The sequence below is a fragment of the Salmo salar genome, chromosome 11 (assembly GCF_965601325.2).
Source record: "Salmo salar chromosome 11, fSalSal1, whole genome shotgun sequence".
NCBI classification, from domain to species: domain Eukaryota; kingdom Metazoa; phylum Chordata; class Actinopteri; order Salmoniformes; family Salmonidae; genus Salmo; species Salmo salar.
The window spans coordinates 125378013-125398237 of record NC_138301.1 but is presented as its reverse complement, the minus strand read 5'-3'; the positions used below and the strand labels follow the sequence as shown (position 1 = coordinate 125398237).

General features: G+C 46.5%; 1 protein-coding gene across 1 annotated transcript in view; it reads right to left on the bottom strand.

Annotated features, from left to right (window-relative positions):
• LOC106592268 (dixin-A) overlaps positions 1–20225 on the bottom strand; it is a 140496-nt gene that overhangs the window by 21903 nt on the left and 98368 nt on the right. Inside the window, exons 12-14 of the mRNA XM_045688922.2 lie at positions 8400–8453; positions 7671–7742; positions 7321–7431 (exon numbers count right to left, since the gene is read on the bottom strand). Of these exons, the coding sequence (XP_045544878.2) occupies positions 7321–7431; positions 7671–7742; positions 8400–8453 (237 nt within the window). The remainder of the gene's footprint in view (positions 1–7320; positions 7432–7670; positions 7743–8399; positions 8454–20225) is intronic.

Genomic DNA, 20225 nt, shown 5'->3' with positions numbered 1-20225 from the left:
GTAGTTGTGGTCAGTAGTTGTGGTTCAGTAGTTGTGGTCAGTAGTTGTGTGGTTCAGTAGTTGTGGTTCAGTAGTTGTGTGGTCAGTAGTTGTGTGGTTCAGTAGTTGTGGTTCAGTAGTTGTGGTCAGTAGTTGTGGTCAGTAGTTGTGGTTCAGTAGTTGTGGTCAGTAGTTGTGTGGTTCAGTAGTTGTGGTTCAGTAGTTGTGGTCAGTAGTTGTGGTTCAGTAGTTGTGTGATCAGTAGTTGTGTGGTCAGTAGTTGTGGTCAGTAGTTGTGGTCAGTAGTTGTGATCAGTAGTTGTGGTCAGTAGTTATGGTCAGTAGTTGTGGTCAGTAGTTGTGTGGTCAGTAGTTGTGGTCAGTAGTTGTGGTCAGTAGTTGTGGTTCAGTAGTTGTGGTTCAGTAGTTGTGTGGTCAGTAGTTGTGGTCAGTAGTTGTGGTCAGTAGTTGTGGTTCAGTAGTTGTGGTCAGTAGTTGTGTGGTTCAGTAGTTGTGGTTCAGTAGTTGTGGTTCAGTAGTTGTGGTCAGTAGTTGTGGTTCAGTAGTTGTGGTCAGTAGTTGTGGTTCAGTAGTTGTGGTCAGTAGTTGTGGTTCAGTAGTTGTGTGGTCAGTAGTTGTGGTCAGTAGTTGTGTGGTCAGTAGTTGTGGTCAGTAGTTGTGGTCAGTAGTTGTGGTTCAGTAGTTGTGGTCAGTAGTTGTGGTTCAGTAGTTGTGGTCAGTAGTTGTGTGGTTCAGTAGTTGTGGTTCAGTAGTTGTGTGGTCAGTAGTTGTGTGGTTCAGTAGTTGTGGTTCAGTAGTTGTGGTCAGTAGTTGTGGTCAGTAGTTGTGGTTCAGTAGTTGTGGTCAGTAGTTGTGTGGTTCAGTAGTTGTGGTTCAGTAGTTGTGGTCAGTAGTTGTGGTTCAGTAGTTGTGTGATCAGTAGTTGTGTGGTCAGTAGTTGTGGTCAGTAGTTGTGGTCAGTAGTTGTGATCAGTAGTTGTGATCAGTAGTTGTGATCAGTAGTTGTGATCAGTAGTTGTGTGGTCAGTAGTTGTGATCAGTAGTTGTGATCAGTAGTTGTGATCAGTAGTTGTGTGGTCAGTAGTTGTGATCAGTAGTTGTGTGGTCAGTAGTTGTGGTCAGTAGTTGTGGTCAGTAGTTGTGATCAGTAGTTGTGATCAGTAGTTGTGATCAGTAGTTGTGTGGTCAGTAGTTGTGATCAGTAGTTGTGATCAGTAGTTGTGATCAGTAGTTGTGTGGTCAGTAGTTGTGGTCAGTAGTTGTGGTCAGTAGTTGTGTGGTTCAGTAGTTGTGTGGTTCAGTAGTTGTGGTCAGTAGTTGTGGTCAGTAGTTGTGGTCAGTAGTTGTGTGGTTCAGTAGTTGTGGGGTCAGTAGTTATGGTCAGTAGTTGTGGTCAGTAGTTGTGGGGTCAGTAGTTGTGGTCAGTAGTTGTGGTCAGTAGTTGTGGTTCAGTAGTTGTGGTCAGTAGTTGTGTGGTTCAGTAGTTGTGGTCAGTAGTTGTGGTCAGTAGTTGTGGTTCAGTAGTTGTGGTTCAGTAGTTGTGGTTCAGTAGTTGTGTGGTCAGTAGTTGTGGTCAGTAGTTGTGGTCAGTAGTTGTGTGGTCAGTAGTTGTGTGGTCAGTAGTTGTGGTCAGTAGTTGTGGTCTGTAGTTGTGGTCAGTAGTTGTGGTCAGTAGTTGTGGTCAGTAGTTGTGTGGTTAGTAGTTGTGGTCAGTAGTTGTGGTCAGTAGTTGTGTTGTTGTGGTCAGTAGTTGTGGTCAGTAGTTGTGTTGTTGTGGTCAGTAGTTGTGGTCAGTAGTTGTGTTGTTGTGGTCAGTAGTTGTGCTGTTGTGGTCAGTTGTTGTGGTCAGTAGTTGTGTTGTTGTGGTCAGTAGTTGTGTTGTTGTGGTCAGTAGTTGTGGTCAGTGTCTAAACTACAGTTGTTGAAGTGAGATTAGAAGTGATCGGGTGAATGGAGACAGCTTCGCTCTACCCAATCAGAGCAGCAAGATCAACATACAGCCAGCCCTTCTCCATTTGTGCTATATAAATACTGCACTATGACCCACAAAACATATTTTCTAGATTCATGATAGTGTTGTTAGACAAAGTAAGGAAAGTGGACTTCAAAACGTGATGTACAGTAGTTTCATTGAAATTTGCAGCTGTTGTTGGTAAGTAATGAATCTGCTGGCTTCTGACGTGACTTACTGCATATTTAATGAAGGCAGTTGATGGGTTAATAAAACAGCTCTACCTCACATTTGAAAAGCAGAGAAGTAAAGGAAGATTTCATACGCTAGAAGTTTTACTCTGACTTGTTGGGGGACTGGTCAAAACGGCAGTTGTTTGGAAAAATTTTACATTTGAGTCATTTAGCAGACGGTTCTTATCCAGAGCAACTTACAGTAGTGAATGCATACATTTCATACATTTTTTTCCCCCGTACTGGTCCCCCCGTGGGAATCGAACCCACAACCCTGGCGTTGCAAAACACCATGCTCTACTAACTGAGCCACACGGGAAAATATGTTAATGCAGTCACTACAACAGCTGTATCATTAGATTGCTAACATATTTTATGTTAATTCAGTTACTACAACTGCTATATCATTAAATTGCTAACATATTTTTGTTCCGACAACAGATTTCAATAGTAGAAAAGTAGGCGGAAATGTCATTAATCATCTAACTTTTTGGGAAAGGGGTAAAAATGTCAGTTTATAAAAAGTTCCCGAAAATGTTGTTGTTGCGGTTACTAAAACAGCTATAACATTGGATCGGTACCAGATAATAATTTCAATTGAAAGGAAGTAGAGTTAGTTAGAATATCCTCTAACTGAAAGCAGCTGATTTGTGTGAAAAGTTGCATTTACAGTCAATGGAATGTTGGAAGTGATAATGTCACAATGGGACCTTTATAATGTTGAGGAAATGTCATGAAACGGAAGGAGGAAGCAAAGTTTAATAGTTTAAAAAGTAGAAAAGATGTGAAAATGTCAATCCAGACCAGTTTACACATTTAAAAGCTTAAAAGTGTAATAGGAGTTCAGTGCAGAAGAAGAAGAATTATGTCCAAGTTTTTGTAGTTCAATAAAACTGCCAACAATGTTCCCAATTTTCTGTTCTGTGAGAATCACTATTGGCTTTTCTCTAGAAGGTACTAGATCGGGGATCGGTAACTGGTGGCCCCTTTTTGTAGGCCCCCAGACCAATCGAACATATTATTGGCCTTTTCTCCCCATTGAAATGCATTGGGAGCTCATTTAAATATTGTTTATAGTTAAAAAAAATGATAAATATTTTCCTAAGCAATCTAAGTTGGGGCAGTCTGGACATTTGGAAGTTGGTTTCGTTTTAATAGCTTAAATCGTTTAAGCTCTAGAGTGGGCGGAATAAATATAGTAATAGTAATAATACTATGTAAGAAATATAGAGTTGTGCTCAATGATTTATTTTAGGAACTCAGTCGGGATCTCAAGGTATTGTTGAGAGTGTGAATATTTGTCACGACCTCTGCCGAAGTCGATGCCCCTCCTTGTTCGGGTGGTGCTCGGCGATCGACGTCACCGGTCTTCTAGCCATCATTGATCCATTTTTGATTATCCATTGGTTTTGTCTTGTCTTCCTTCACACCTGGTTCCAATCCCTTTAATTACATGCTGTTTATTTAACCCTCTGTTTTCCCCTCATGTCTTTGTCGGAGATTGTTTGGTGTTATTATGTTCGTGTATTTTGTATTGGTGTGCGACGGGAATGTTTACACATTGTTTCTTTATGTACGCTGAGATTGGAGTTTGTTTTAAAAATATACACTGCTCAAAAAAATAAAGGGAACACTTAAACAACACATCCTAGATCTGAATGAATGAATGAAATAATCTTATTAAATACTTTTTTCTTTACATAGTTGAATGTGCTGACAATAAAATCACACAAAAATAATCAATGGAAATCCAATTTATCAACCCATGTAGGTCTGGATTTGGAGTCACACTCAAAATTAAAGTGGAAAACCACACTACAGGCTGATCCAACTTTGATGTAATGTCCTTAAAACAAGTCATAATGAGGCTCAGTAGTGTGTGTGGCCTCCACGTGCCTGTATGTCCTCCCTACAACGCCTGGGCATGCTCCTGATGAGGTGGCGGATGGTCTCCTGAGGGATCTCCTCCCAGACCTGGACTAAAACATCCGCCAACTCCTGGACAGTCTGTGGTGCAACGTGGCGTTGGTGGATGGAGCGAGACATGATGTCCCAGATGTGCTCAATTGGATTCAGGTCTGGGGAACGGGCGGGCCAGTCCATAGCATCAATGCCTTCCTCTTGCAGGAACTGCTGACACACTCCAGCCACATGAGGTCTAGCATTGTCTTGCATTAGGAGGAACCCAGGGCCAACCGCACCAGCATATGGTCTCACAAGGGGTCTGAGGATCTCATCTCGGTACCTAATGGCAGTCAGGCTACCTCTGGCGAGCACATGGAGGGCTGTGCGGCCCCCCAAAGAAATGCCACCCCACACCATGACTGACCAACCGCCAAACCGGTCATGCTGGAGGATGTTGCAGGCAGCAGAACGTTCTCCACGGCGTCTCCAGACTCTGTCACGTCTGTCACGTGCTCAGTGTGAACCTGCTTTCATCTGTGAAGAGCACAGGGCGCCAGTGGCGAATTTGCCAATCTTGGTGTTCTCTGGCAAATGCCAAACGTCCTGCACGGTGTTGGACTGTAAGCACAACCCCCACCTGTGGACGTCGGGCCCTCATACCACCCTCATGGAGTCTGTTTCTGACCGTTTGAGCAGACACATGCACATTTGTGGCCTGCTGGAGGTCATTTTGCAGGGCTCTGGCAGTGCTCCTCCTGCTCCTCCTTGCACAAAGGCGGAGGTAGCGGTCCTGCTGCTGGGTTGTTGCCCTCCTACGGCCTCCTCCACGTCTCCTGATGTACTGGTCTGTCTCCTGGTAGCGCCTCCATGCTCTGGACACTACGCTGACAGACACAGCAAACCTTCTTGCCACAGCTCGCATTGATGTGCCATCCTGGATGAGCTGCACTACCTGAGCCACTTGTGTGGGTTGTAGACTCCGTCTCATGCTACCACTAGAGTGAAAGCACCGCCAGCTTTCAAAAGTGACCAAAACATCAGCCAGGAAGCATAGGAACTGAGAAGTGGTCTGTGGTCCCCACCTGCAGAACCACTCCTTTATTGGGGGTGTCTTGCTTATTGCCTATACTTTCCACCTGTTGTCTATTCCATTTGCACAACAGCATGTGAAATGTATTGTCAATCAGTGTTGCTTCCTAAGTGGACAGTTTGATTTCACAGAAGTGTGATTGACTTGGAGTTACATTGTGTTGTTTAAGTGTTCCCTTTATTTTTTTGAGCAGTGTACATCATTTATATCTGTTATTTGTTAACTCTGCCATGAACTGAGCAGCAGCAGTCCAGAACCATCAGTAGATCAGCACATTAGACGGGACATTCCTCAATTAAAGGGCCAGATGCACAGTTAAAGGGGAATTACACCCCAAAATGTCTAAATTTGTTCGTTTTCTTCCAGACGCCCATAAAATGGCCTTATGTGATTTCAGCATTGACATGGACTCAGAACATCCATTATGACACCACTGTGGGGCTCTATAGGTCTTCTGATGTGATTTCAGCATTGACATTGACTCAAAACATAAAATGGCGTTGTTTCTCTATGAACTATTGTAATATTAAGTGAAAAATAATAGTAATCCAAAACCAGGAAAACTGAGACCATCATTTAGGAGAGAAAAAAAAACTGATTTTATAGAGTTGTTTATGAATGAACTGTTATTTGACCAGGTATATTGACAGAAAACACAGTTCACCACTTTCTGAGTAGCAGGAAAGAGGAGAATGTGCCTATTTGAAAGCTAGAAAGAAATGAGTAGCTGAAGACATTTCTAGCTCTTATGCTAGAAAAGGTTGGAGGCCCCTGCTATTAATGTGTATTAAACTACTCCAATTATATTAAGTTGGTTTCTCCTGCGCCTGACTTCCCTGACACCAACACACACAACAATGACAATAGTAGAATACACAAGGTGCAATTTCTAAATTTCTAAATGTGGTAGTGCATCTCAGCAGTTTTTCTCTTGTTATATCAGTCACTGAACAGTCACTGAATTAGCCCATGTCAGCTATCATGTTTTAGATTGGTAAGGTAGTCTAGCGACCAGCTATCTAATTACCGACCGGGGGGGGGGGGGGGGGCCCATTGATTTTGTTAGTCACTTTCACTCAGATATCATATTAGAAACAGTAAACATTTCTCTCCACCCTGCGGGACGGCTCTGACTGCATGTGTGGGGTACGGATGTGGCTACGGATGTGGCTACGGATGTGGCTACGGATGTGGGTACGGATGTGGGTACGGATGTGGGTACGGATGTGGGTACGGATGTGGGTACAGATGAGGGTACGGATGTGGGTACGGATGTGGGTACGGATGTGGGTACGCAGAACTACGGCCCCTCATGATGAGTTCAGACTGTTTGTGCCCCCACCCCCATTATAGTTGCCCATGCCTGCAGTAGATGTTTTACCATTGCCACGACAACGTCACAGCACCAATTTGCCTTGCCTTGCACAGACATCTTCTCTTCTCGTTTATGGCAGAATTGAGTGGAAAAAGTCTCTAAATGTTATCAAAACCCTCAGTGGCTAAACTCTCCAAGGCAGCTTCAAAAAACCCTCCGTGGCTAAACTCTCCAAGGCAGCTTCAAAAAACCCTCAGTGGCTAAACTCTCCAAGGCAGCTTCAAAAAACCCTCCGTGGCTAAACTCTCCAAGGCAGCTTCAAAAACCCTCCGTGGCTAAACTCTCCAAGGCAGCCTCAAAAAACCCTCCGTGGCTAAACTCTCCAATGCAGCCTCAAAAAACCCTCAGTGGCTAAACTCTCCAAGGCAGCCTCAAAAAACCCTCCGTGGCTAAACTCTCCAAGGCAGCCTCAAAAAACCCTACGTGGCTAAACTCTCCAAGGCAGCCTCAAAAAACCCTCCGTGGCTAAACTCTCCAAGGCAGCCTCAAAAACCCTCCGTGGCTAAACTCTCCAAGGCAGCCTCAAAAACCCTCCGTGGCTAAACTCTCCAAGTCAGCCTCAAAAACCCTCCGTGGCTAAACTCTCCAAGGCAGCCTCAAAAAACCCTCCGTGGCTAAACTCTCCAAGGCAGCCTCAAAAACCCTCCGTGGCTAAACTCTCCAAGGCAGCCTCAAAAACCCTCCGTGGTTAAACTCTCCAAGGCAGCCTCAAAAGTATCTGCATTTGTTGCTAGGCTCCTTTCTAAATAAAAGCCAGAAGACTTACCCCAGAGGGAAGGGGTGTGGCCGTGAGGTGGGGCGGGGCCTGGTCACCATGACGACTCATCATCTCCTGCAACATGTTGTCTTTACACTCCAGCTCTCTCTGCAAGCCAGCCTGTACACACACATGCAAACACACATGATGTATCTGTCTAACTGAAAAAATAACAAAGACATGTGGTGTTCTGTCTGTCTGTCTGTCTGTCTGTCTGTCTGTCTGTCTCTCTGTGTGTCTGTCTCTGTCTGTCTGTCTCTGTGTGTCTGTCTGTCTGTGTGTGTCTGTCTGTGTCTGTGTGTGTGTCTCTGTGTGTGTCTGTGTGTCTGTCTGTGTGTGTCGTCTGTGTGTGGTACTACCTTCTGCAGCTGGCTCTCCTCCAGTTTGTGTTTGTGCTGCTGCAGCAGTCGGTCCTTCTGTCCAAGTTCCTTCTACCACACACACACACACACACACACACACACACACACACACCACACACCACACACACACACCACACACACACACACACACACCACACACACACACACACACCACACACACACACACACACACACACACACACACACACACACACACACACATGAATGGAACATCCTACTCCCCTGTACAGTCCCAGACTGTAGACCCCAGAGAGAGAGAACCTACTCCCCTGTACAGTCCCAGACTGTAGACCCCAGAGAGAGAGAGAACCTACTCCCCTGTACAGTCCCAGACTGTAGACCCCAGAGAGAGAGAACCTACTCCCCTGTACAGTCCCATACTGTAGACCCCAGAGAGAGAGAACCTACTCCCCTGTACAGTCCCAGACTGTAGACCCCAGAGAGAGAGAGAACCTACTCCCCTGTACAGTCCCAGACTGTAGACCCCAGAGAGAGAGAGAACCTACTCCCCTGTACAGTCCCAGACTGTAGACCCCAGAGAGAGAGAACCTACTCCCCTGTACAGTCCCATACTGTAGACCCCAGAGAGAGAGAACCTACTCCCCTGTACAGTCCCAGACTGTAGACCCCAGAGAGAGAGAACCTACTCCCCTGTACAGTCCCATACTGTAGACCCCAGAGAGAGAGAGAGGATGTGTGTCTTACCTTGCACTCACTCAGCAACCTGCTGCTCTCATCCATCTTCCTCTGTAGCTCCGCCTATGACACAACCAACTGGGTCAATATGGATGGGAGTGCGTGTGTGTAGAAGGAACTTAATAGCTACTGCGGTGAGACATGCAGTCCCACTATCAGGACATCTTCACAACACAGTTATTGTCAGACCGCCTTGTTGACCTGATATCCAGCACAAATCCATTAACATTGTTGTGCAAGAGGAAGTTGGTTTGATGTTGATGATGGTTGGGAAGAAACGGATTACATGTCATCTGATTACAAAAAGGGTAACCAGTTACGTTACCAGCTAAAATATTGTAATCATGTTAACCTGTTAGGGATAGGGGGCAGTATTTGCACGGCCGGATAAAAAACGTACCCGATTTAATCTGGTTACTACTCCTGCCCAGTAACTAGAATATGCATATAATTATTGGCTTTGGATAGAAAACACCCTAAAATTTCTAAAACTGTTTGAATGGTGTCTGTGAGTATAACAGAACTCATTTGGCAGGCCAAAACCTGAGAAGATTCCTTACAGGAAGTGGCCTGTCTGACCATTTCTTGCCCTCCTTGATCATCTCTAACAAATACAGGGGATCTCTGGCATGACGTGACACTTCCTACGGCTCCCATGGGCTCTCAGAAGGCGGGAAAAAGCTGAACGATGTAATTCCATCCCCAGGCTGAAACACATTAGCGCGTTTGGCAAGTGCTCTATCAGAGGGCCATTAGACTGAGGCTCGTGCATGAGGGGATAGCATGCTTTTACTTTCACTCTCTTTGTAATAAAAAACGATTTCCCGGTCGGAATATTATCGCTTTTTTACGAGAAAAATGGCATAAAAATTGATTTTAAACAGCGGTTGACATGCTTCGAAGTACGGTAATGGAATATTTAGAAATGTTTTGTCACAAAATGCGCCTTGCTCGTCACCCTTATTTACCCTTTCGGATAGTGTCTTGAATGCACGAACAAAACGCCGCTATTTGGATATAACAATGGATTATTTGGGACCAAACCAACATTTGTTATTGAAGTAGAAGTCCTGGGAGTGCATTCTGACAAAGAACAGCAAAGGTAATAACATTTTTCTTATAGTAAATCTGACTTTGGTGAGTGCAAAACTTGCTGGGTGTCTAAATAGCTAGCCCTGTGATGCCGGGCTATCTACTTAGAATATTGCAAAATGTGCTTTCACCGAAAAGCTATTTTAAAATCGGACATATCGAGTGCATAGAGGAGTTCTGTATCTATAATTCTTAAAATAATTGTTATGTTTTTTTGTGAACGTTTATCGTGAGTAATTTAGTAAATTCACCGGCAGTGTTCGGTCGGAATGCTAGTCACATGCTAGTCACATGCTAATGTAAAAAGCTGGTTTTTGATATAAATATGAACTTGATTGAACAAAACATGCATGTATTGTATAACATAATGTCCTAGGGTTGTACTCTGATGAAGATCATCAAAGGTTAGTGCTGCATTTAGCTGTGGTTTGGGTTTATGTGACATTATATGCTAGCTTGAAAAATGGGTGTCTGATTATTTCTGGCTGGGTACTCTGCTGACATAATCTAATGTTTTGCTTTCGTTGTAAAGCCTTTTTGAAATCGGACAGTGTGGTTAGATTAACGAGAGTCTTGTCTTTAAAATGGTTTAAAATAGTCATATGTTTGAAAAATGGACGTTTTTGCATTTTTGAGGTATTTGAATATCGCGCCACGGGATTCAACTGGCTGTTGAGTAGGTGGGACGCTTGACGTTTATTCGCCACGTGAACAGGATACAGCAGGTGTAAAACAGTACAGTGTCATTCTTACCATGAGACCTCTTTCAAACAATGCAGTGATTATAACATAATAATAATAGAAAAAAGAAGGAAACATTTAATTAAAATTAAAACAAGAACTACAATGTGAATTAGAAACATGGGAATGCAAGTATATATAGGTTAGAGTCAGTACCTTATGGAGTGGGTGTATATACAGTGAGGGGGGAAAAAAGTATTTGATCCCCTGCTGATTTTGTACGTTTACCCACTGACAAAGAAAAAAATCAGTCTATAATTTTAATGGTAGGTTTATTTGAACAGTGAGAGACAGATTAACAACTAAAAAAATCCAGAAAAAACCATGTCAAAAATGTTATAAAATGATTTGCATTTTAATGAGGGAAATAAGTATTTGACCCCCCTCTCAATCAGAAAGATTTCTGTCTCCCAGGTGTCTTTTATACAGGTAACGAGCTGAGATTAGAGCACACTCTTAAAGGGAGTGCTCCTAATCTCATCTTGTTACCTGTATATAAGACACCTGTCCACAGAAGCAATCAATCAATCAGATCACAAACTCTCCACCATGGCCAAGACCAAAGAGCTCTCCAAGGATGTCAGGGACAAGATTGTAGACCTACACAAGGCTGGAATGGGCTACAAGACCATCGCCAAGCAGCTTGGTGAGAAGGTGAAAACAATTGGTTATTCGCAAATGGAAGAAACACAAAAGAACTGTCAATCTCCCTCGGCCTGGGGCTCCATGCAAGATCTCACCTCGTGGAGTTGCAATGATCATGAGAACGGTGAGGAATAGCCCAGAACTACACGGGAGGATCTTGTCAATGATCTCAAGGCAGCTGGGACCAGAGTCACCAAGAAAACAATTGGTAACACACTACGCCGTGAAGGACTGAAATCCTGCAGCGCCCGCAAGGTCCCCCTGCTCAAGAATACATATACATGCCCGTCTGAAGTTTGCCAATGAACATCTGAATGATTCAGAGGACAACTGGGTGAAAGTGTTGTGGTCAGATGAGACCAAAATGGAGCTATTTGGCATCAACTCAACTCGCCGTGTTTGGAGGAGGAATGCTGCCTATGACCCCAAGAACACCATCCCCACTGTCAAACATGGAGGTGGAAACATTATGATTTGTGGGTGTTTTTCTGCTAAGGGGACAGGACAACTTCACCGCATCAAAGGGACGATGGACGGGGCCATGTACCGTCAAATCTTGGGTGAGAACCTCCTTCCCTTAGCCAGGGCATTAAAAATGGGTCGTGGATGGGTATTCCAGCATGACAATGACCCAAAACACACAGCCAAGGCAACAAAGGAGTGGCTCAAGAAGAAGCACATTAAGGTCCTGGAGTGGCCTAGCCAGTCTCCACACCTTAATCCCATAGAAAATCTGTGGAGGGAGCTACCGAACGTCAGCCTCGAAACCTTAATGACTTGGAGAAGATCTGCAGAGAGGAGTGGGACAAAATCCCTCCTGAGATGTGTGCAAACCTGGTGGCCAACTACAAGAAACGTCTGACCTCTGTGATTGCCAACAAGGGTTTTGCCACCTAGTACTAAGTCATGTTTTGCAGGGGGGACAAATACTTATTTCCCTCATTAAAATGCAAATCATTTTATAACATTTTTGACATGCGTTTTTCTGGATTTTTGTTGTTGTTATTCTGTCTCTTACTGTTCAAATAAACCTACCAATAAAATTATAGACTGAACATTTGAACATCTTGGCCATGTTCTGTTATAATCTCCACCCGGCACAGCCAGAAGAGGACTGGCCACCCCTCATAGCCTGGTTCCTCTCTAGGTTTCTTCCTAGGTTTTGGCCTTTCTAGGGAGTTTTTCCTAGCCACCGTGCTTCTACACCTGCATTGCTTGCTGTTTGGGGTTTTAGGCTGGGTTTCTGTACAGCACTTTGAGATATCAGCTGATGTAACAAGGGCTTTATAAATACATTTGATTTGATTTGATTTTGATCATTTCTCTGTCAGTGGGCAAACGTACAAAATCAGCAGGGGATCAAATACTTTTTTCCCCCCACTGTATAGGTTGAAAAGTGACTGGTAGCAGGAATATATAAATACTATATGGTAATATCCTAATGGTAATATATACATGTAAACAGAATATATAAATACTACATGGTAATATCCTAATGGTAATATATACATGTAAACTGGAGTAGGTGACCAGTAGCAGGATAAATACTAATGGTAATGAATGGACAACATTGAAATGGAGTAATACATCTGGGGATGGGTATAGTCAGATAGTCTGTGGAGGGCAGAGCAGTAGCTGCACTACCTGGGGATGGGTATAGTCAGATAGTCTGTGGGAGAGGCAGAGCAGTAGCTGCACTACCTGGGGATGGGTATAGTCAGATAGTCTGTGAGGCAGAGCAGTAGCTGCACTACCTGGGGATGGGTATAGTCAGATAGTCTGTGGGCAGAGCAGTAGCTGCACTACCTGGGGATGGGTATAGTCAGATAGTCTGTGGGAGAGGCAGAGCAGTAGCTGCACTACCTGGGGATGGGTATAGTCAGATAGTCTGAGGCAGAGCAGTAGCTGCACTACCTGGGGATGGGTATAGTCAGATAGTCTGAGGCAGAGCAGTAGCTGCACTACCTGGGGATGGGTATAGTCAGATAGTCTGAGGCAGAGCAGTAGCTGCACTACCTGGGGATGGGTATAGTCAGATAGTCTGTGGGAGAGGCAGAGCAGTAGCTGCACTACCTGGGGATGGGTATAGTCAGATAGTCTGTGGGAGAGCAGTAGCTGCACTACCTGGGGATGGGTATAGTCAGATAGTCTGTGGGAGAGGCAGAGCAGTAGCTGCACTACCTGGGGATGGGTATAGTCAGATAGTCTGAGGCAGAGCAGTAGCTGCACTACCTGGGGATGGGTATAGTCAGATAGTCTGTGGGAGAGCAGTAGCTGCACTACCTGGGGATGGGTATAGTCAGATAGTCTGAGGCAGAGCAGTAGCTGCACTACCTGGGGATGGGTATAGTCAGATAGTCTGTGGGAGAGGCAGAGCAGTAGCTGCACTACCTGGGGATGGGTATAGTCAGATAGTCTGTGGGAGAGGCAGAGCAGTAGCTGCACTACCTGGGGATGGGTATAGTCAGATAGTCTGTGGGAGAGGCAGAGCAGTAGCTGCACTACCTGGGGATGGGTATAGTCAGATAGTCTGTGGGAGAGGCAGAGCAGTAGCTGCACTACCTGGGGATGGGTATAGTCAGATAGTCTGTGGGAGAGCAGTAGCTGCACTACCTGGGGATGGGTATAGTCAGATAGTCTGTGGGAGAGGCAGAGCAGTAGCTGCACTACCTGGGGATGGGTATAGTCAGATAGTCTGAGGCAGAGCAGTAGCTGCACTACCTGGGGATGGGTATAGTCAGATAGTCTGAGGCAGAGCAGTAGCTGCACTACCTGGGGATGGGTATAGTCAGATAGTCTGTGAGGCAGAGCAGTAGCTGCACTACCTGGGGATGGGTATAGTCAGATAGTCTGAGGCAGAGCAGTAGCTGCACTACCTGGGGATGGGTATAGTCAGATAGTCTGTGGGAGAGGCAGAGCAGTAGCTGCACTACCTGGGGATGGGTATAGTCAGATAGTCTGTGGGAGAGCAGTAGCTGCACTACCTGGGGATGGGTATAGTCAGATAGTCTGAGGCAGAGCAGTAGCTGCACTACCTGGGGATGGGTATAGTCAGATAGTCTGTGGGAGAGCAGTAGCTGCACTACCTGGGGATGGGTATAGTCAGATAGTCTGTGGGAGAGGCAGAGCAGTAGCTGCACTACCTGGGGATGGGTATAGTCAGATAGTCTGTGGGAGAGCAGTAGCTGCACTACCTGGGGATGGGTATAGTCAGATAGTCTGTGGGAGGGCAGAGCAGTAGCTGCACTACCTGGGGATGGGTATAGTCAGATAGTCTGTGGGAGAGGCAGAGCAGTAGCTGCACTACCTGGGGATGGGTATAGTCAGATAGTCTGTGGGAGAGGCAGAGCAGTAGCTGCACTACCTGGGGATGGGTATAGTCAGATAGTCTGAGGCAGAGCAGTAGCTGCACTACCTGGGGATGGGTATAGTCAGATAGTCTGTGAGGCAGAGCAGTAGCTGCACTACCTGGGGATGGGTATAGTCAGATAGTCTGTGGGAGAGCAGTAGCTGCACTACCTGGGGATGGGTATAGTCAGATAGTCTGAGGCAGAGCAGTAGCTGCACTACCTGGGGATGGGTATAGTCAGATAGTCTGTGGGAGAGGCAGAGCAGTAGCTGCACTACCTGGGGATGGGTATAGTCAGATAGTCTGAGGCAGAGCAGTAGCTGCACTACCTGGGGATGGGTATAGTCAGATAGTCTGTGGGAGAGGCAGAGCAGTAGCTGCACTACCTGGGGATGGGTATAGTCAGATAGTCTGTGGGAGAGCAGTAGCTGCACTACCTGGGGATGGGTATAGTCAGATAGTCTGAGGCAGAGCAGTAGCTGCACTACCTGGGGATGGGTATAGTCAGATAGTCTGAGGCAGAGCAGTAGCTGCACTACCTGGGGATGGGTATAGTCAGATAGTCTGTGGGAGAGCAGTAGCTGCACTACCTGGGGATGGGTATAGTCAGATAGTCTGAGGCAGAGCAGTAGCTGCACTACCTGGGGATGGGTATAGTCAGATAGTCTGAGGCAGAGCAGTAGCTGCACTACCTGGGGATGGGTATAGTCAGATAGTCTGTGAGGCAGAGCAGTAGCTGCACTACCTGGGGATGGGTATAGTCAGATAGTCTGAGGCAGAGCAGTAGCTGCACTACCTGGGGATGGGTATAGTCAGATAGTCTGAGGCAGAGCAGTAGCTGCACTACCTGGGGATGGGTATAGTCAGATAGTCTGTGGGAGAGGCAGAGCAGTAGCTGCACTACCTGGGGATGGGTATAGTCAGATAGTCTGAGGCAGAGCAGTAGCTGCACTACCTGGGGATGGGTATAGTCAGATAGTCTGTGGGAGAGGCAGAGCAGTAGCTGCACTACCTGGGGATGGGTATAGTCAGATAGTCTGAGGCAGAGCAGTAGCTGCACTACCTGGGGATGGGTATAGTCAGATAGTCTGAGGCAGAGCAGTAGCTGCACTACCTGGGGATGGGTATAGTCAGATAGTCTGAGGCAGAGCAGTAGCTGCACTACCTGGGGATGGGTATAGTCAGATAGTCTGTGGGAGGCAGAGCAGTAGCTGCACTACCTGGGGATGGGTATAGTCAGATAGTCTGTGGGAGAGCAGTAGCTGCACTACCTGGGGATGGGTATAGTCAGATAGTCTGTGGCAGAGCAGTAGCTGCACTACCTGGGGATGGGTATAGTCAGATAGTCTGTGGGAGAGCAGTAGCTGCACTACCTGGGGATGGGTATAGTCAGATAGTCTGTGGGAGAGGCAGAGCAGTAGCTGCACTACCTGGGGATGGGTATAGTCAGATAGTCTGTGGGAGAGGCAGAGCAGTAGCTGCACTACCTGGGGATGGGTATAGTCAGATAGTCTGTGGGAGAGGCAGAGCAGTAGCTGCACTACCTGGGGATGGGTATAGTCAGATAGTCTGTGGGAGAGGCAGAGCAGTAGCTGCACTACCTGGGGATGGGTATAGTCAGATAGTCTGTGGGAGAGCAGTAGCTGCACTACCTGGGGATGGGTATAGTCAGATAGTCTGTGGGAGAGGCAGAGCAGTAGCTGCACTACCTGGGGATGGGTATAGTCAGATAGTCTGAGGCAGAGCAGTAGCTGCACTACCTGGGGATGGGTATAGTCAGATAGTCTGTGGGAGAGCAGTAGCTGCACTACCTGGGGATGGGTATAGTCAGATAGTCTGTGGGAGAGCAGTAGCTGCACTACCTGGGGATGGGTATAGTCAGATAGTCTGTGGGAGAGCAGTAGCTGCACTACCTGGGGATGGGTATAGTCAGATAGTCTGAGGCAGAGCAGTAGCTGCACTACCTGGGGATGGGTATAGTCAGATAGTCTGTGGGAGAGCAGTAGCTGCACTACCTGGGGATGGGTATAGTCAGATAGTCTGTGGGAGAGGCAGAGCAGTAGCTGCACTACCTGGGGATGGGTATAGTCAGATAGTCTGTGGGAGAGCAGTAGCTGCACTACCTGGGGATGGGTATAGTCAGATAGTCTGTGGAGGGCAGAGCAGTAGCTGCACTACCTGGGGATGGGTATAGTCAGATAGTCTGTGGGAGAGCAGTAGCTGCACTACCTGGGGATGGGTATAGTCAGATAGTCTGTGGGAGAGGCAGAGCAGTAGCTGCACTATCCCCTGTAGGGCCTTCCGGTCGTGGGCGGTGCAGTTACCATACCAAACGGTGATACAACCAGTCCTCCACTTGAACTGCTATAGGGTTGAGATCCGGCGGCGACAGAGATGGCTGCCTCGCTTCGCGTTCTCAGGAAACTATGCAGTATTTCGTTTTTTTTTTATGTATCATTTCTTACATTGTTACCCCAGGAAATCTTAAGTTTTATCACATACAGTCGGGAGGAACTATTGGATATAAGAGCAACGCCAACTGACCAACATTACGACCAGGAATATGACTTTCCCCTAGAGGATCCTCTGTTTGGACCACCACCCAGGACAATGGATCGGATCCCAGCCGGCGACCCAAAACAACGGCGCTGCAGAAGGGGCAGATGGAGCGGTCTTCTGGTCAGGCTCCGTAGACGGGCACATTGCGCACCGCTCCCGAGTTTACTACTCGCCAACGTCCAGTCTCTTGACAACAAGGTAGACGAAATCCGAGCAAGGGTTGCCTTCCAGAGAGACATCAGAGATTGTAACGTTCTTTGTTTCACGGAAACATGGCTCACTCGAGACATGCTATCTGAGTCGGTACAGCCACCTGGTTTCTTCACGCATCGCGCCGACGGAAACAAACATCTCTCTGGTAAGAAGAAGGGTGGGGGTGTATGCCTTATGATTAACGAGACGTGGTGTGATCATAACAACATACAGGAACTAAAGTCCTTTTGCTCACCTGACCTAGAATTCCTTAATCAAATGTTGATCGCATTATCTACCAAGAGAATTCTCTTCGATTATAATCACAGCCGCATATATCCCCCCCAAGCAGACACATCGATGGCCCTGAACGAACTTCATTTGACTCTATGTAAACTGGAAACCACATATCCTGAGGCTGCATTTATTGTAGCTGGGGATTTTAACAAGGCTAATCAGAAAACAAGACTCCCTAAATTATATCAGCATATCGAATGCGCTACCCGGGTGGAAAAAATCCTGGATCATTGTTACTCTAACTTCCGCGACGCATACAAAGCCCTGCCCCGCCCTCCTATCGGAAAATCTGACCACGACTCCATTTTGTTGCTCCCAGCCTATAGACAGAAACTAAAACAGGAAACGTCCATGCTCAGGTCTCTTCAACGCTGGTCCGACCAATCTGATTCCACGCTTCAAGATTGCTTCGATCACGTGAACTGGGATATGTTCCACATAGCGTCGGACAATAACATTGATGTATACGCTGATTCGGTGAGCGAGTTTTTTAGCAAGTGCATCGGTGATGTTGTACCCACAGCATCTATTAAAACATTCCTCAACCAGAAACAGTGGATTGATGGCAGCATTCGTGCAAAACTGAAAGTGCGAACCACTGCTTTTAATCAGGGCAAGGTGACCGGAAACATTACCGAATACAAACAGTGTAGCTATTCCCTCCGCAAGGCAATCAAACAAGCTAAGCGTCAGTATAGAGACAAAGTAGAGTCACAATTCAACTGCTAAGACATGAGAGGTATGTGGCAGGGTCTACAGTCAATCACAGACTACAAAAAGAAAACCAGCCCCGTCGCGGACCACAATGTCCTGCTCCCAGACAAACTAAACAACTTCTTTGCTCGCTTTGAGGCCAATACAGTGCCAACGACACGACCCGCTACCAAAACCTTCAAGCTCTCCTTCACCAACGTGAGTAAAGCATTTAAACGTGTTAACCCTCGCAAGGCTGCCGGCCCAGACGGCATCCCTAGCCGCGTCCTCAGAGCATGCGCAGGCAAGCTGGCTGGTGTGTTTACGGACATATTCAATCAATCCTTATCCCAGTCTGCTGTTCCCACATGCTTCAAGAGGGCCACCATTGTTCCAGTTCCCAAGAAAGCTAAGGTAACTGAGCTAAATGACTATCGCCCCGTAGCACTCACCTCCGTCATCAAGCAGTGCTTTGAGAGACTAGTCAAGGATCATATCACCTCCACCCTACCTGACACCCTAGACCCACTCCAATTTGCTTACCGCCCCAATAGGTCCACAGACGATGCAATCGCAATCACACTGCACACTGCCCTAACTCATCTGGACAAGAGGAATAACTATGTAAGAATGCTGTTCATCGACTACAGCTCAGCATTTAACACCATAGTACCCTCCAAACTTGTCATTATGCTCAAGATCCTAGGTCTCGACCCCGCCCTGTGCAACTGGGTCCTGAACTTCCTGACGGGACGCCCCCCAAAGGTGGTGAGGGTAGGAAACAACATCTCCACCCCACTGATCCTCAACACTGGGGCCCCACAAAGGTGCGTTCTCAGCCCTCTCCTGTACTCCCTGTTCACCCACGACTGCGTGGCCGTTATCAAGTTTGCAGACGACACTACAGTGGTAGGCTTGATTACCAACAATGACGAGACGGCCTACAGGGAGGAGGTGAGGGCCCTCGAAGTGTGGTGTCAGGAAAATAACCTCACACTCAACGTCAACAAAACAAAGGAGATGATCGTGGACTTCAGGAAACAGCAGAGGGAGCACCCCCCTATCCACATCGACGGGACAGTAGTGGAGAAGGTGGAACATTTAAGTTCCTCGGCGTACACGTCACGGACAAACTGAAATGGTCCACCCACACAGACAGCGTGGTGAAGAAGGTGCAACAGCCCCTCTTCAACCTCAGGAGGCTGAAGAAATTTGGCTTGTCACCAAAAACACTCAAACTTTTACAGATGCACAATCGAGAGCATCCTGTCGGGCGGTATCACCGCCTGGTACGGCAGCTGCTCCGCCCACAATCGTAAGGCTCTCCAGAGGGTAGTGAGGTCTGCAGAACGCATCACCGGGGTAAACTACCTGCCCTCCAGGACACCTACACCACCCGATGTCACAGGAAGGCCAAAAAGATCATCAAGGACAACAACCACCCGAGCCACTGCCTGTTGACCCCGCTATCATCCAGAAGGCGAGGTCAGTACAGGTGCATCAAAGCTGGGACCGAGAGACTGAAAAACAGCTTCTATCTCAAGGCCATCAGACTGTTAAACAGCCATCACTAACATTGAGTGGCTGCTGCCAACATACTGACTCAATCTCTAGCCACTTAATAATTAAAAATTGGATGTAATAAATGTATCTCTAGTCACTTTAAACAATGCCACTTTATATAATGTTTACATACTCTGCATTACTCATCTTATATGTATATACTGTACTCTATACCATCTACTGCATCTTGCCTATGCCGTTCGGCCATCGCTCATTCATATATTTTTATGTACATATTCTTATTCATTCCTTTACACTTGTGTGTATAAGGTAGTTGTTGTGAAATTGTTAGATTACTTGCTAGATATTACTACATGGTTGGAACTAAAAGCACAAGCATTTCGCTACACTCGCAATAACATCTGCTAACCATGTGTATGTGGCAAATAAAATTTGATTTGATTTATGGATGTTCTCCAATGGTGCAGCTGTAAAAGTTCCTGAGAATCTGAGGGGCCATTCCAAATCGTTTCAGCCTCCTGAGGGAGAAGAGAGACATTGCTGTTATGGTGTGAGAGGACCATGTGAAGTCCTCAGTGAGGAGGAACTTGACCCTCTCCACTGCAGCTACATCGATGTGGAATCCACCTTGTTCCTATATTGTCCATTTTCCAGGTTGATGGCTCTACGGAGGTCGTAGCGGGACTTCTTGTACACGTCCTCAGGCGTATCCTTGGGGTTGGCTGCAATAGCCCTGTGTGCGG